Genomic DNA, 18,128 nt, shown 5'->3' with positions numbered 1-18,128 from the left:
TTCGGATGAATCCTTCCTAAAACTTAATGGGGCAAAAACGGAGGTGATGATGCTGGGATACAAGGCACCTACCACAGTGGAGGAATGGTGGCCGGACAGCCTGGGCCAACCACCCAAGCCCAAGACCCAAATCAAGAGTCTTGGGGTGTGGATGGACCCAGCTCTTAACTTCTCAGTACAGGCCCGGACGGTAGCTGCCACATGCTATGCACTCATGAGGCTTCTGAGGAAAATTATCATCCTCCTCCCCTTCGAAGCCAGAAGGATCCTAGTTCAGGCGCTGATCTTATCACGCCTAGATTATTCTAATGCATTATATCTAGGTGCCCCTCAAGGGACAATTAAGATACTGCAGACTGCGCAGAATTGCGCTGCTCGTATGTTGTTGAACGTCTCACGGAGAACATCTGCCAAACCCGCACTCCGCCAGTTGCACTGGCTTCCAGTGCAACAAAGGATCGAATTTAAAGCTCTAGTCACGGTCCATAAAGTAGTTCATAAAACAGCACCCGCATTGATGCAATCATTATTCTGCCCGTACTCCCCTGGTCTGGAATTAAGATCCTCTAATAAAAATCTCTTGACAATCCCTAAAATAAGGAGAGTGCGTATGGGTGGTCGACGCTTCTCCCTACAGGCCTCAAAACTTAGGAACAATCTTCCACTCTACATCAGAATGGAAAGCAACCATCTTAGTTTCAGGAAGATCCTGAAAACTCTACTGTTCGTCTAGCTTTGGTGAATGAACGTTGTCGAAAGCGCTGGGATGCCTGCGGGTAGCCATGCACGATACAAATACGTAATCAATTTCCTCTTATAGGATAACATTGATGATTCTATGTGAAAAAGTTTCTAAGTGTCAACTTTTAAAATTCAATAATATTCCTTAAAAATCATAACTGTAACCAAAACGCTTTTACTCAATTGTTTACAGGAGATGTCCCAGGACTGAATGTAGGATCCAGTCCTGTGGTTAAAAAAGTAATCCATAAAGTAATTTATTGCATATAACTATTGTAATCAAAAGTCTATTGCCTATTTGAAAAGTATTTAACTAAAGTAACTCATTCTGAGAAAGTATATTTTGATACCTATTGTTGGTTCTAAAATAAAACTATATATTTTGATACAAAACAATTGGCCTAGAGTTCAGTTCTTGAGTGTGTGAGACCATTTGCTGACTGAGTGTGTACAACAAATGCTTTACACTGTCCTCGGATACTGCCTTACCTCTCGACCAAGCTACCACTTTCAAGAGTAAGGATATATCTAACTTTAGCCTCTGCCAAACCTCTGGGGACTGTGGACTCTGTGCACACTGTACCTTAATTTGGTCCAGTATATACAGAGCTACTTTCTTACACCCCTTTTTCTGGTCACCCACACCATGCCTAGATTCGGACCCTCTTGTTTTTACCCAATGATCAGCCTTCTTCCCCAACTGTTAGAGGGAGACAGGCCCTAGGTGTGAGGAAGTGCTTGGTTTGACATGATTTGTCTGGAAAATTATGTGGTTTTAATTGCAAGTGCACCGGGTACCTGCCCACCAGGTCCCCCTGTGCAAAAGCTCCTTCCCTAAAAACTGTACCATGAGTGGCACTTCAGACCCCCTAGTAAGTCCCTAGTAAATGGTAGCCTGGTATCTGTGCATTGGGATTGAAGGGGTCTCCGTAAGGTGACCTCACCAAGGCCATGCAAACTGCCACTGCAGCCTGCATGCCTTGGTGCCGAGAAAAAACAACAACATCGACATGGCACACGGTCTGTGTGCCATGCCAAGCAGAACTACCTAAGGTATACGTAAGTCACCCCTCTACAGGCCTTACAAGCCCTAGGGCAGGGTGCACTATATCTAAGGTGTGGGCATATATGCATGAGTCGCTATGCCCCAACAATAATTAAGTCTATTCTTAATATTGTAAGTTCCAGTGAAGCCATAGAGAATACATGGGCTGGAAACTCAACAACTCGGCACCATGATGGTTTTACTGAACCCAGGAGTATTTGGTACCTCTCAATAAATCCTGACTGATGCTAGTGTTGTATTTATTTAAACATATACCCAGGGTCACCTCAGAGCTGTCCCCTAAAAACCTACCAACCCTAGTGTGGTCTCAGACTGGCTGTAAGAAGCCTGCCAACTCCAGACAAGTTTCTGGACCCCGGGGTCGAAAGCCCCCTGCTCTCCGAGGCAGGAAACAAAGCACATCTTGGGTGAAGGTGTTACACCTCTTCCCCCAAGATGAGCACAGTGCTCAAAAGGGAACTTAAAAGGCCATGCTGATTTTGTAATGCAGCCCCAGCCTCTGCTGCTTGCAGCAGATGACAACCCCCGATTCAAACCCCCCACTTTTAATGGAGAACCAGCGGGAAAACTTAGTAAGAAAAGGAGGTGCGCCCCTCCCTCCCCCCTCCCACACCCCGTACCCCCTTCGCCAACTCAATCCTTCAGGTGCAGGAGGCAAAGCGAAGTACGTTTCTCAGTGCCTACCATCTTGAAGATAGTGGGAGTTACCCAATCAGGGCTAGGGCTATGCCTTTCCCCGCCCCCAACGGGGGCGGGGGCAGACATGACCCAAGAAGTGGGCCTGACACTATAGTATTGCACCAGCAGAGAAGACTGCAGACACCAACTGACTTGACCCCAGCCCTACCGGCCTGTCTGCAACCTTTAACAAGCCGGTGCCAAAAGATGACCCGCCCTGCATCCCAGCGACCTCCAAAGCCTTGGGAGGATTGCCTGCCTTTGACAAAGATTAAGATCTCCCGTCAACAGCGGACCGGTCTAGAAGAAACCAACTTTAAAGAATGAAGAATTCTGCCCTGAGGAACCGGAAAACCACCGCCAGACCCACCTCTGCACCTGATGCTCAAGGCCAGAGTCCAAATGGCACATTGGTTCTGTGAAGGTTCCCCAGCTCTTCTAAGCAAGAGTTCACCATGGGCTGACCCCCTGCCGGACTCCACCTCGACGCATGCAGTTTCAACTCGAAGACTCCCCCCGACCGTGACCTGCCTGGTAAGACTTTACCTTTACAGATGCCCGAGGACACCTCTGCACCCAAAGCCCCTGGGTCTTGGAAAGTCAGCGACCAACAGTGTCCCTATGTCCCCTAGTATTTCTACTTACCTGGGAAGCTGTGGGTTTTATTCATTCAGCCCCCTGGCATAAGCCTGCAGCCTTTCTTCAAAACCGATCTCCCCCATTGGTTTGTATTGCGTGTCCCACACTGTGTTGGCACTTTGCACCTGGCCGCCCCTGTGCCGCTGAAGGTGTCAAGTTTGGTGTGGCCTTGTGCCCCCCCCCCCCACCCCATGGGCTGCCAAATCGCTTTACTGACCTGTGAGCAGCATCTCTTCAATTACCCCCTTGCTCAATTGGAGAACATTGGCTCCAGATTCCGAATTTGAACCCTGCACCCAGCCACCCCTGCTGGAGGTGGAGATTTGCTACTTACATGAACCTGGACTGGTGCCGATTCTTTATCCTGAAAACCAAGACTAAGTTGTATACTTACATGCAAAACTGCATTTTTGTTTTCCTCCCAAAGGTTAACATTGCTCAACTGAAAATTGCTTTGTGTCCAATTTTTGAAGGGAAAACTATTTCTTATGAAACCCATCCTTACATTTTTACTTATTTTTTGGTCTTAAAATTAGTCTTGAATGAAGCTTATTTTTATAAAATTGGTTTCGGCTCGCCTTTTGCGTCATTTATTAAGCAATGAGTATATAACAAATGTCTCTGTGTTAGACCTCAGACTGCTCAACCACACTACTACAAATAGAGCACTTCGGGTTTACATTGAGCCCTGTACACTTCTGGGGGAATCTCTTGACTCTTTACTCAATATAACCAATTACTGGTATACCACATAAAGTGCCAGCTTCCGACACCAGGTGGTCTTGATGCAACTTCTCATGTACACAATTACTTAACAGATGCTCTTTCATAATTAAATTATAAAGTCCATCATAATAATGCACATTGCTACCTTTTAACCAACCACCTAGTGTTTTTACTGAAAAGTCTACTAAATCAACTCAGGACTGGCTGGGTTTTCTGAGTCTCCCTGAAACCGATACTGTATTCCTCAGTGGTGACTCCAAAGCCCTCTGAGATCATAAGACACTCTCACCTACCTCATTCAGTGTCGGAAGCCTATCCCTCCTTCACTTTCCTAAGAACAGATACAGTGGCGGCTCCTACGCTATGGCTGAGGAGCGTTCACCCTACTGCTTTTAAGCAGTGCGAATAACTTTGCGTTATCATTTTATACTGCTTCCTGCTGCTTTGAGGGTGAGTGGGCAGGGCAGGGAATGAGTGGTTTGCCCACTCCTAAGTGCACAATGACTGTTTGGTCGGCCCTCTCCGGGCCAATTTGTGCTGCTGCCCTTAGAGACTCTCTTTAGTACCTCAGGTCCTAGCTACCTAAAGGAATGTTTCCAAGGAAAGCCATGGAAGTCCCCAACTTTCGTGTTGAGTGGGCTCTTGGGGGAATCGTTAATGTGCGCTTAGCCTTTTGATAGCAAATCTGTATGCATTTAACGATCCACCTGGCTATACCTGCTTTTGAAATGGGGTTGCCTTTGTGTTGTGGGGAAAAGGCAACAAACAGTTCTTTTGTCTTCCTGAAATCTTTTGTCCTATTTATGTAATATATGAGAGCTCTTTTGACGTCTAGTGTGTAGAGCATTCTCTCCGCCACTGAATCTGGATTCTGGAAGAACACTGGCAGTTCTATAGTTTGATTCATATGGAACTGTGAAACTACTTTAGGTAGAAACTTAGGGTTAGTGCGTAGCACCACCCTGTTGGAGTAAATCTGTATGAATGGCTCTTGGATAGTTAGTGCTTGAAGTACACCAACTCGTCGTAGCGATGTGATTGATATTAGGAAAGCCACCTTCCACGTCAAGAATTGTATCTCGCAGGAGTGAAGAGGCTCAAAAGGTGGTCCCATCAGTCTGGTAAGGACCACATTCAGGTTCCATACAGGTGCCGGTGGGTGTCTGGGAGGAATAACTCGCTTGAGTCCCTCCAGAAAAGACTTGATGGCAGGCACTCTGAAAAGTGAGAGATGCTGCCTGTTTTGGAGATTAGCTGCTATTGCGGATAAATGTATACGAATGGAAGCATAGGCTAGATTGCATTTGTATAGATATAACAGACAACATATGATGTTGTGAGTAGATGCATCTAGCGGATTAATGTCGTTGTTGGCACAATAAATGACAAAACGCTTCCATTTCGCCGCATAACATGCTCTAGTGGTGGGCTTTCTTGCCTCCCTTATGATATCCATACAGTCAGGAGGCAGGTTGAGGTAGCCAAATTCTAAGACTTCAGGAGCCAGATCGCCAGGTTGAGCTGTTGCGGATCTGGATGCTGAATGTCGCCATGGCTCTGCGTCAAAAGCCTGGGCGTGAGGTGCAGCCTTTGATGCGGAGAGTTCTAGAAGCGTGGTGTACCATGGTTGGCGTGCCCACGTTGGAGCAACCAGGATGAGAGTCCTCGAGTGTTGCTTCAGTTTGCGTGCCACTAGCGGTATTAGCGGTGCTGGGGGAAAAGCGTACGCAAATATGCCTGACCAGTTCATCCATATCGCATTTCCCTCCGACTGTGGGTGTGGGAACCTGGCGGCAAAGCTTTGGCATTTTGCGTTTTCCCTTGTGGCGAATAGGTCTATCTCTGGATGACCCCACTGCTGGAAGTACGGGCGGAGTACTGATGGATGTAACTCCCACTCGTGCATCTGGTGGCTGTGCCTGCTGAGCAGGTCCGCCATCTGATTGTCCGTGCCTGGGAGGTGTTCCGCCATGAGGAAGATGTTCCTCTGAATGGCCCTCTTCCACATGCTCTGAGCCAAATGAGACAACTGTGGAGAGTGTGTACCTCCCTGCTTCTGTATGTAGTACATGGCCGTTATGTTTTCCGTCCAGATCAACACTACCTTGTTGCACAAATGTACTTTGAATGCTTTCATTGCCATGAAGATAGCCATCAGTTCCAGAAGGTTGATGTGCATCTTCTTCTGCTGTGCTGTCCATAGTCCCTGCACTGTGAAATGGAGTACATGAGCTCCCCATCTCTGGAGAGATGCGTCCGTCGTCATATAATATTTACAGCTGCAATTTCACAAGAGAGAGAGTGTGTGTGTGTCTTCCCGATGATCGCAACCCCATGGCAAGCTTCGCTGGAGGTGGGGATTTAATTTAATGGTCTGCATGTTTAACATGCCCTCCCCACACACACTGCTTGCTTTAAACTACAGGGACTCAGTAGCTGAACATGTGTTGGGTGGGGGCAAGAGGCGTATATCTGCTGTTTGCCTTGTGTTAACTAGGAAGAATGAGGTAAGGCTTTTCTTTTTCATTAACATTTTCAATCAGCATTCTTTAAAACAGATGTGATTTCACAGGAAATGCTGACATGCTATCCCGTCCTCAACGATACCGTCGTACTATATCTGGACATTTTTGATTGCTATGTACATGCTTGAAAATATTGGCCAAAAACTATACTCATGTCCCAATGGTAAGGTTGCAACCAAAAGAAGCATGTATAATTCCCTCCTTGGAATGCAAGTAGATATTGCAACACAAAGCAAAACAGTGAAGAAGAAAAAAATAAGTGGTACATTCCCAACAGTCTGCTCCTGTTCTCTCTCTGCCCTCCCACTTATTTGATGGCAGCTATTGTCGCTTCCCTCACTTGCACATTGGTTTCATCTACCAAGCTCTCCTAAAAGCAGTCACACTCGGCCCGTAAGGGTTAAGAGGTTTGAATAAAAAATATAATCCAGTCTAGGAGCTTCAGCTGTATAAACTTGCAAACAGGTAGCTGTTAGGAAACTGCTACACGGTAGATGGAGTGGCTACAATATTGAACTTAAATGAAGGGATAGTTTGGTTAAGATGCTTCTGTAGGAGATATTCTACTGCACATTTACTCATCTTTGTGTAGACAAGTTACGAATAGCAATAGTGCTATGCAAATACGAACACGACTGCAAACAAAAAAACAAAAGTAAAACACATTTTAATTTACATGACCAATAGCTCTTACTTTCACAAACGCAAGATCGATTGCATTGCAAATGTGTGTTCTTTTCTGGTATCAACAAGTGGACTCTAGCGCCTTCGGACAATCAAGCAATCAAGCACTCTACAAAATTATCAATTTCAATATCAATACAATAGAAAGATGCAATTCCACTAACTTGCAGGGGCCTGACTGGACCTTGAGAAGACCATTCTCCACTGCTTCACTCCAGAACAGATCGAAGGCATCCTCTTTCAGAGAGACACGCAGGAGGTCGAGTCCCACAGCAGGCAAGTTCCGATCCTTCTTAACAGAGTCTGCTGCAGTTTTCAAAAGTTCAACCAACCTAAAAACGCAAAACAGAAAAGAGATGCAGCGTTATAGCGTTCAATAAATATTTAACATTTCTAAAAATCTTAGGAATTTCTTCTTTATTTCCATGACACAATCTTAATTTCCTAACACCTGCACCTAAAGAGAACACACTACCTACAAATATGTACATGGTTTAACTTTGAAGCATATTCTTGTTTATTCATTTGTATGGTTTAAAAAAGGTAACATAATTTTTATCATTTCTAGATGTAGCCCATTCTTTCATGATTATCTCTCTTTACCCCGTGTAGTACCAAGTGTCGTTCCACTTGATCCTTATATGACAAAATACTGGCCCAAATGTTACTTGGCTGCATTGATTTGCTATACATATTGACCAGATGCTCCAATGATTCGGTGGTGAAGTCTTTATTTGTCCTTGCCAAAATTTCCATCAGATATATGATTTGATACAGTGTTTTAACAATTAATTGATTTGGCATGATTTATTGTACAGTGCTACTGAAACCTGGTTGAGCTGGTGTTACTACTCAAATAATGTGAGGCTTGAAATAAAGAGTGAATTTATGGAACAAATATCATGGGGTAGGAGCATTTTTGCTAATAACAATGCAATTCTACACTTTGGATGCCTTTCTAACAAAGCAATATGGGCTGGCCAGTCAACAAACACAATGTCAAGAACCTCTCTCAAACTAGACACCAACAACACAGCACACGTGTTCCTCAGCAACAACAAACATCCCCATGTATCACACCAATGCACAAATCTAGTCTACTGATACAGTTGCTAATATTCCATGCAAGAAATCCAGGTTATAATCGGACTTTGAACCGGTTGAAAAGTCTTGCGATTGGGGCTATCCGTTTTATACATACCACTATGGCTTAACCCCTTCCATGCTGATGACGAACCCCAGCAGTCATGCACCACGGTGCTCGTGTGCTGACGACGGCTGGGGTTCGTCACGGCCCGCCCCTGTTCGTGTTGTTTACAGCACACCAGGGAATCGCGGCCGCATGGAAGGGGTTAAATTATAAAAGCATATATGATGTACATTTGGGGGAATACATAAACATTGTGATGTAAATGATGACTCTAGGGACCCAACTACATGCTGCCCACCACATGCCCTCCTCACTGCATGCAGATTTCAGTAGTACAGCTCCATTCACACTGTCCTCGCACTCATACAGGCAAAGGTGATGCACATGTAGATGCTTGTATTTGAGATGCTCCTTGTTCAATTGCATGTTCTTTTAGAACAGGCTCTCCTGATCATCTTGGTGTGAACAGACTCAAAACTGCACTGAAAGTATATTAGTGAGCACATCCCACCTGTGCAACTGCTTTTTTGACGCATCCTCATCTTTCTCAATCCAGCTGCTTCCTCAGCAACACCAAGTCACCATATGCCAGAATTACAAAAAATTAAATATCCAATCTCCCACAAAACAGCCGCCAGATTGACAATAGAAGTGATGGGAATCCACTCCTTCCTTGCATCTCTCCATTGGCTCTCAGACAATGACCCCAGGTTGAGTTCAGTATCTTTTGCCTAATCCAAAGCTCAGCAAGAATATAACACACTATGCCCCCTTGATGTTCCCTACTCCTGTCAGATAATAGCCTCAGATAATAGCCACTCCCCATTCCTAGCACACAATGCAGCCTGAAAAATAGGCTTTACAGCAAATTCAAGGGAACACCTATAAGAAAGTAAAAGAGACGCCTCTACATAAAGTAACTCTAAGACGGTTCTGTTTGAAATCCTTTCTTTCAATCATTCAGTGACTGAGACTAGAGGGTTGCCTCGCACAACAAATATACTAATACCAAACAGCAAATATACAAACTGCAGCAGCAAGAGTTACAGACCGTATTCAAACAAATATATAATGTTATATGTAGTCCGTTCCTGCGTTTTTACAATCCAAATAAATTGACAGAAATGTTTTTTTTTTAATTTAGAGATTGTTCACAAAAAGAAATCTGCGATTGCTTACAGAATGGAAAAAGCATCTATATGAAATGGCATGAAAATAAATATTTCAAGGGTGAGCATGGTTTTATTAGCACACACACAGAGCAAGAGATCTGTAGCAGTGTCAATTAACTGAAAATGATGCATCAACAGTGTATGGCAGAATTGCCTTATTAGTTGTTCTCATTCTCTAGATAGAGCAGAGAATGTATTCAAACTCTTTACCAACTCACTTTGGCACATTTTCCATGGTAACAATGGTAGACGATCCAAGCAGCTTCTTCAACTTTTTAGGTTTCAAAACCCCAGGGAATTTCTGCATTCCAACTAGCAATAGGTGCAGCTGTTCTGGAGAGCTGAATGCAGAGGTCAGGTCAGCCTTCAGCACTCCAAGCAGGACTTCCTCAAAGGTGGCTTCTGGGATCTAAGGCGAAAAAGACAATGGTATATGAGCAACACTCCATTTAAGAGTTGCCTTGCAGGAATCCTTGCAGATTTTTTTTTAAGTATTTTTATTGCAAACAGCACATCAGCAGTACATCTGTGATACCATTGTCTTACATATGATCCGACCAGTGAGTTTACAGTTGACTTTTGTCAAACGGAGAGGATACAACACCAATGATAGGCGAACTTCATGGTCTGTGTAATACCCCCTCACAGCCCTCGGTAAGCTTTACATCCCCCCAAATCTTTTCCCATTTCTTCGGGTAGCCTCTACTTTAGTTTATTGTAGGAAGCTGGCTCTATATACTAAACCAAAGTGAGGTATAGTGTGCGCAGAGTCCAGTGGAACCCCAAAGGTAGTCAGAGGTAAAAGTAGATAGCACCTTACTCTCTATTTGTGGTAGTGTGGGCGAGCAGTAAGGCTTTATCAGAGGGTAGTGTTATGCATTTGTGGTACAAACTCAATCAGCATATGACGTTACACATTCAAAGACTGAACTCAGACTAATTTTGAAGTATAAAAATAATCTTTTAGTTATTTTTATTTCCTAGAACCAAGCAAGCCTGGCACAAGTAAGTGATAAGTACTTTTCAGTAATAATACAGTTTGTAAACACTTTGTATTGCAGCTGTATATATACTTTTAATTTGATTACAGTAGAACTAATAGTACTGCAATGCTTTGAAAAAGTTTACATATACTTTGTATTGGCTTTTTAGTAGAATGTCAAGTAGATTACTTCACAGATTACTTTTCTTACCCAGTGCAGGATGCCTGGATACTACTACACTGGGAGATTTCCTGTAAACAGGTAAGTAAACGCGTTTTTGTCATTTGGTTACAGTTTTAAAGACTTTTATAGGTTTTCCAACTCCACTCAAAAACTTTTCACAAAAAAACAGTCAATGTTATCCAATGGAGGAAAATCGGGTTATCGGTTCAAAGGTAAGTATTTGGTTGTGGCAGTTGGTATTCTGGGGTAGACTCTTGGGTCCCCCAGGCTCCAGGATGCCCTCTTGTTACACCCTCAGTGGCACTAGGGCGGCCGGGGGCAGAGTGCTGTGGTCCAATGTTATCCAATGGGGGATAGTTGGCCTCCGGTCGGTGGCTGCTTATGAGCAGGCCACAGGATTGCGGGAGCAAAGCTCCTGGACTTAAGCCCTGGGAAAATGTGGGTTTAAGCCAGCACAAAAGATGCACCCTCAGCGGCACTGGGGCGGCCGGGTGCAGAGTGCTGTTTTGGCGTCGGGCTTTCAATGGGGAGTTTCCGGTTTGCAGACACACACTGCAGGCTCCGGGACGAAGGTCTTCTGGGTGCGACCACCATTTGGAGAGGTAAGTTGGGATGCTGGGGGTGATTAGGCACCGTCGGTTGGGCCACCCAAGGTCGTGGGGCGTTGGTGGCAAGGGTGCCCTATAGGATCGGATCTTCTTACCAGCTCCTGGCCACGGTATGGGGGCCTTCTAGTTTGAGGCTGCAGGTGACGGCTGGTGGCTTGAGGAAGGTCAAGGGTCATCGTATCTCCGGTCAGGATTGCCGGGGAGACCACCTCGTAGTGTTGGGCCACTCAAACTCGGGCGGTGGGCGTCGGGTGCAGACTCGCGGACTTTGCCGGACCTGGAGTCTGTTGGTGAACAAATCTGGTGTTCACAGGAGTACTTTCCTTTGGAGGCAGGGCAGGTCCTCTGGGTTCTTGAGGCTGCTGGCTACAGGACACACCAGAGTTTCGCTTCTGCAGGCGCGAGGAGGGAACAGGCCGGTAGGGCAGGGGCAAAGTCAGTGGGTGTCGTCCTCTTCTTAGTTTCGGCATGGCTGTTCGGTCCTTCTTTTTCTACTTGTAGTTTCTGGTCTGAGGAAGCAAGGTTCAGGGGTGCCCCAAAATATTAGAATCAAGGGCATTACAGGTAGGTAAAAAGGCTGGTACTAATGAGTCCCTTCCCTGGGGTGGGTACACCTCCTATTATGCCACCCTCCAGTCGGAGGGAGGCATATCACCTTACCCTGGTTAGCTGGGTCCCCCCCATCTGCAAGATGGCGGGGACTGAGAGTTGTGCTTCACCGTGCCTCCCCCACCTGAGGGGTTTAGTTGGCAGAGGTGAGCACACCTCCATTCCTCACTTGGTTTTCCAGTCAGTTCTGCTGCCCAACGTTGGGGTCAGAACCAGTGGGGACCAGTTGCTGAAGGCAGCAAAAGGCCTGCAGAAGCTCACAAAGGCAGAAACCTTTGAAGCTTCCTCTTTGTGGACCCTGCCCATCCTGGGCATGGAAGCTTGGCACCTTGTCCCAGGATGTGCATTGTTTCAGGCTTCCAAAGAGCAGCAGGTTTGCGACCCAGGGTTCAGAAACATGTCTGGTGGTGGCAGCTGAAAGCAGAAACTCAGCCTGGACACTAGTGGTAGGTCGTTTTCAGGGGGCATCTCTAAGATGCCCTCTGTGTGCATTTTTCATTAAATCCCACACTGGCATCAGTGTGGGTTTAATGTGCTGAGAAGTTTGATCCCAAACCTCTGTTTCCAGTGCAGCCATTAAGATACTGTGGAGTTCATAATGACAAACTCCCAGCACCTTATACTCTTAATGGCAGCACTGCACTTACAATGTCTAAGAATTGACATAGACACTACAGGGGGACAGGGCTCATGCACCTGTACCCTCACCACTGGTATAGTGTACCCAGCTAGAGGGGTGACTGATCTATGCCAGGGCAGTGGGTTGTAGGCATGGCAATCAGGGATGTGTGTCATGTCGACTCTTCACTTTGTTCTGCACCAAAACACGCAACCTGCAAAGGCAGTGTGCGAGTGTAAAGGTACATGGCCTCGAAGGGTGGCATAATAAGTGCTGCAGTCCTTAGAGGCCTTCTCTGGTCACAGGGCCCTGGGTACCATTTACCAGGTACTGACCTGTGGCCAAAGAGTGCCAATTGTGTTTGGTCTTCAATGCAGTAATAGGGAAAGAACATAGGCCTTGGGTACCTGATTCACAGTTGCCCAGGGCACACTCATTCAAAGCACGTGGGGGCAATCATGCAGAAAGAGGGCACTTTCTCACATATATAGTATGCTCAGCCAACCAACAACAGTCTAGATCAGTCTGCTAGTCCTCAACCCCTGGTAATGCCTGTGCTCCCCAGCACATGGCTAGATTGTATTTTGCCACCACCGCCGCCAATGCCAGACAGATCTTAGTGTACCTGGGTCATACTTCTTCCCCTGAAATCACCACAGGAACCATTTCGGCTCCTTGGGGACCGCTATTCCAGTCACCTGCGCCATAATTCTCCCAATTTTACCCCAGCATGTCTGCGTCTCCAAGCAGTCCCATAAAAGGTGGTAAAAAGGTCCCTCCATGCCGCAACCCCTGCGACACAGTGATGACTCCACCCTGCCTAGGCGATGCAGCAGCCTCCGGGAGCAATATGAATGGTGAAAGGCTTTCAAGTGGATCAGACAGAAATGGGAACTGATCGCCACCTCTTTCGGTCCTTGTAGGGCCTCTATCCAGTCTTCATCCTATATTGGGTCAATCTCTCCCACCCACGCAGCCCTCAGCTGTGATAGGTGGGTATGGTGCGTTATTTACCAATTTTTTGTATATTAAGGATATTGCCTTCCCCGCCAAAGGGTCTGTCAGGAGTTGGTCCAGTGGGGAGGCCTCAGCCAGGTCTTCACCCTCTCAAATGTGACCCCGGAGCACATGGCTCAGTTCCAGATGAAGCAGCCATTCCCTAGGACGAAGTTCGTACTCTTGTTGGAGGGTCGCAAAACTTTACGAATGCCTGGTTCGTGGAGACTTCAAGTTTTTTCAGGCCCAGACGTTCCCACTTACCAAAGCCCTTCAGCCTGCCCACTTTGTCTAGTTGGTCGCTACCCCACATGGGGGGTCACTGCCGTCAACCTGCACCCGCAAGGGATCTGGCTCGGTGACATATAGGACCCCAAACAATCTACGCAGATTGAGCCTGGAACCCCTGTGCGGCATGAAGCCTGATTAAACTGAGTGTACTAGGGAGTAGATCACCATCCTCAGGCGCAAGGCAAGGATCTTCGCCAGGACCGTAATCTCATAATTCAGGAGATATATCGGTGCATACGACCCACAACTAGTTAGAGGCATACCCTCTTTGGGTATTAGTGTTATTACCGCCAAGCTCTGATCTGTCAGTAGATGTATACAGCCTTTCATAATGGGAAGCAAATGCCTCTGAAATCTCGCGCCCGTCACGTGACTCACCCCTAGGTCGTCTAATATTTCCAGGATCCATCTCATTGAAGTCTCCCGCTTATCCAGCCATGCCAGAAGTTTATTGGCCTTATCACCAAGGTTTTGCTGTCCGCACACCCCCTCGGCCTCAGTCCCTCTCACATCCAGCCTGTAGGCCTCCCGGTGAAGGGGCAACATCGTCCTGAAGGCCTCACTCAGTAGGCAGTATTCCTTCTCTCTCGGCTTCGACCGCCACAGCCCTGGCCCGGCCTCTCTGCTGGTTTACGGCCTGTGCTTCTTGAGTTGGGCGGGAGGGAAAGGAGAGCTCACAAAGGACATCCCCTGGCCAACCGCCGGTCCGCCTCCGCAATCTCCGATCCGCGCTCTAGGCCTCAGGAGCACGGCCCTCCTGTCACCGCCACTGGTAAACCCGCTCCCACACCCCTGCGGGTTACTGGTGTCCTGTGGTGACTGATTACTGCTTGATTTCGGGGCTCAAGCGGGGGCTCCACTTAGGCGCGCCCATCTTAGTCCACAGCTAAGCTTGAAGATTTAAACCCAAGAAATGAAAGCTCCACAAGAAAAATGTGACAAGAACTCCTCAAACTTGGCAAAACTACAGAAAACTAATACAATGCACCAAATGAATTGAAAATAAATTGCAAGCAGTATAATTTATATTTAAAAATATCTAGATGAATTATTTTTAGTTTCAAAGAAGCGTACTCCAATATCTATAGTGAGAACTGTTACATAGTAATGTGTTTTACCTCCTATATATGCCTTTTTATATTTACATGTAGACCAGGCTCTGTACGGGTCTTCTCCCCCTGCTTTACATTGCAACATCCTGTATTGCTACTGAACATTTGTTTGAATTCTCCTTCCATGTGTTTTTTTATCTCCTATCTATGCTCTTGAAAATAGACTTATTGGCTTTGCTATGTATCGTCCCTCCTCCACCAGCTCGGAGATGTGACTGTCTTTATCTCTCACTATCATGTTGTTGTTTTACCCTACTTGATTCCCTCTTATTAGTTCCAGATTATGTGTAAAGCACTCAGATACCGGCCTAGGTCATGTTCACACTATATAAAACTCTATAAATAAGGATTTCATATTACCATAGGGTGGTATCTCCTTTGCATCTCTTGAGACTCATTCAGTGACATATTGACTCAGAGGATTAAAAACTATTTGTGAGGAGGTGAGCCAACTTTGGAGTGGGCCCTGTACGAAAACTGGGTCATACAGTAGTAGTACACTGGTTACGAGTCTGTAGGAGGAGTAGGAGCTAGTTATCACATACAATAAAAGCAGACTCTTCCAGGGTTCGATATTTATTGGGTGCAATAAACATCTATTATGATTTTGCCCTACTGTTTTCCCCTGTTAAATTACAGCACATTTAACACACCCGCCAAATATCGGGTGTGGTAAACGCCAAACAATTTGGAATGTCAACCCGCAGCACTCGCAAAGCACAGACTCACTCGTAATCAGGGCCACTGTTGGCAAACGTGCCAATTCCATTTCCTAAAAACATGCACAATGTTATTTTTCTATTCTAGAAACAATACCAAAGACATACAGAAAATTCTAATCCGAGAAACAAGTAGCATTCTGAAACTTAGGCAAACAGTAGAACCAACTGCTCCTCCATGTCCAAACTAAACATGCACTAGAAGTAAAAATATGCTTCACCATGAAAAGACAGGAGCAGTGTTATACAAAGTTATAAGCAGGGAGATCACTATTTGCATTTCAAGACATCATTTGTACAGGGAACGATACACAGGAGGAACATTTAATTGAGTGTTCTCCTGTTAACCTCAAATGAAAAGGTTAAGTGTTAAAGTCACAATGTCTGAGGCTGATTGGAAATCATATCATAATATATCAGATTCATAGTATGTATGGAAAGTAGTAATTCACCCTAGGGGGTTCGTGGCACAATACAAGAAATATTTCTTATTTATGCTTACTGTCAACCAACTAAATGTTATTCATTAGCAGCCTCGGATGATGAAAGAATGAGTGCATACACTGGGATTTGAACATTTGATTACAAGTAAAATGAGGTTCTCATCAGTGGATGCCTTAGGCCAACAAGCAACAGTGCCGCAAAACTTCAAAGCAATCAATATCCAAACTGATCGTAAGGGATAACTTAAGGAAACTGGTTATATTACATGTTTTATTTACATTTATAGAAGACAACTAGTTTGTACAATTCTTGCTTGAAGTAAATGGCATTGTAAGCAGTATCTTAAATGAAGGATCCTACAAGGACTGAGAGAAGGAACAAGTCACCATGATGTAAATTGACAGTGCAGTTCTACATAGAGAGAAATATACAGCATTTCCCTTACAGCAACTCGCTGAAAAATGTCTTTAAAAGTATATACGCTGAACTACAGATACTCTTAATTTCACACAAAGCTTTCATAAAGACAAGAATCTTTAGTTCACTAACAATGTTATAATCTTAATAATCATGGCCAGTTGAGCTGCAGATGTAACTGTCAACCATCTCTTTTCAAATGTTGGGGTACGAAATTAATCAATTATGTACAGTAAGTAGAAATTGTGAGAAAACCGACTTAATCATACTGTTTTACAGTGAGAGGCATATGGACAGTAATGTAATAAATAAATGGATTTCTCAGTCTGTAGGCTCTAAGAGCCTGAAAAAATTGCAGTCTATGGCATTTCTCAATTGTTGCTATAGACAACCCAAAAAAGTCTAACTAGGAATAGTCAGTGTGAAGAATCACACTGCTACTTCAACAATGCATAAAAACGTATCCTCACTCAACATGGTGACAATACCTAGTCATATAGACAAGCATGAACATCTCGAAGTCTAAAGTCTGAACAGGTTCACAATCTAGTATATTTAGAAAAATACATATTCAATCTCTAAATTGAGAAACTTTTCAGGTTCGCCCACATGAAATCATTCAATGATACAAAGACTGGGTATGTGGGTATGTCCAAGAGAGAGCTACACTACATAGAGAACAAGACCAATCTTATTCATAACAATGAAATAAACAGGGGTACACGAGTAGGTCTTCTATTAAGAATCTTGCATATGAACATTGTGGTTTTGCGGGCCCCAGGTCATCATTCGATTCACACTGCACAAAAAAAATTAATCAGGAAACAAATAGAAAAACACATCTTAAGCTTCCATGAAGCCAGGAATATTATTTGTTTGGCAATGGTAATAGTCAATGTAGGAAAGTGCCAGTTTTGGCATGGTCATTCCCACGTTTTGTCTGGTATTACATGCAATTTTGACAGAAGTGCACTGGGCTCCTGCTATCCAGGTCGCCAGTGCTGGATCGCTTTCCCTAAAGCTGTACAAATGTTTCCCAGTTGGCAATACTTTTAGAAATCCTGTACGTCCCTAGTAAATGTTACCCCCTGGTACCTAGGGCATGGGTACTAAACAGGGTACCTAAGGGATGCAGCATGTATTGTGCAACACTACAGTACCCCTCACTACACTCATGAAAACTGCCATTGCAGGCTGCATAACTTGGTGATGACCAAAGTGGAAAAATGGCACGGCACACCTCCATTGTCCCAGGCCTGCAGACACTGCACGGAACATATGTAAGTCACCCCTGCAAGAGGTCGTACAGCCCTAAGGCAGGGTGCATTATATTACATGTGTGGACATATTTGCATGAGCAGACATGCCCCTGTGATGTATAAGTCGATTCTTAGACATTGCAAGTGAGCAGGGAAGTCATCTTACATATATGTACTGGGCACTGGTGACTAAGAGTTCCCCAGCTACATGATGGCTTCAATGAAACCAAACATGTTTGGTATCAAACAACTCGTATTAATAAACCCACAGGGATTCCTGTGATGGATGTATCAATACTTGCACCCAAAGGGTACCTTAGAGGTAAACCCAGAAACATACTAGTCCACTAGTGTGCTGGCTGACATCCTAGGAGGTGAGAGCCCCACTCTCAGAGATTAGGAACAATGCCTCTTCCAAACAGGAAAGCTAGCAATCAGCATACCAAGGCCGGAGTCTTCAAAACTCTGCCACCTTTGATAGCTGACTCCGGCATCACCCAGCCCTGG

The 18,128-nt window shown here is 45.1% G+C and overlaps 1 protein-coding gene across 1 annotated transcript in view; it reads right to left on the bottom strand.

Moving 5' to 3' along the window:
* MYBBP1A (MYB binding protein 1a) overlaps positions 1 to 18,128 on the bottom strand; it is a 517,888-nt gene that overhangs the window by 429,613 nt on the left and 70,147 nt on the right. The window contains exons 6-7 of the mRNA XM_086954610.1: positions 9,600 to 9,790; positions 7,224 to 7,391 (exon numbers count right to left, since the gene is read on the bottom strand). Of these exons, the coding sequence (XP_086810736.1) occupies positions 7,224 to 7,391; positions 9,600 to 9,790 (359 nt within the window). The remainder of the gene's footprint in view (positions 1 to 7,223; positions 7,392 to 9,599; positions 9,791 to 18,128) is intronic.

The sequence above is a fragment of the Lissotriton vulgaris genome, chromosome 2_1 (genome assembly GCF_964263255.1).
Source record: "Lissotriton vulgaris chromosome 2_1, aLisVul1.2, whole genome shotgun sequence".
NCBI lineage: Eukaryota > Metazoa > Chordata > Amphibia > Caudata > Salamandridae > Lissotriton > Lissotriton vulgaris.
The sequence above is the reverse complement of the archived record's forward strand: the minus strand, read 5'-3'. Positions and strand labels throughout refer to the sequence as shown.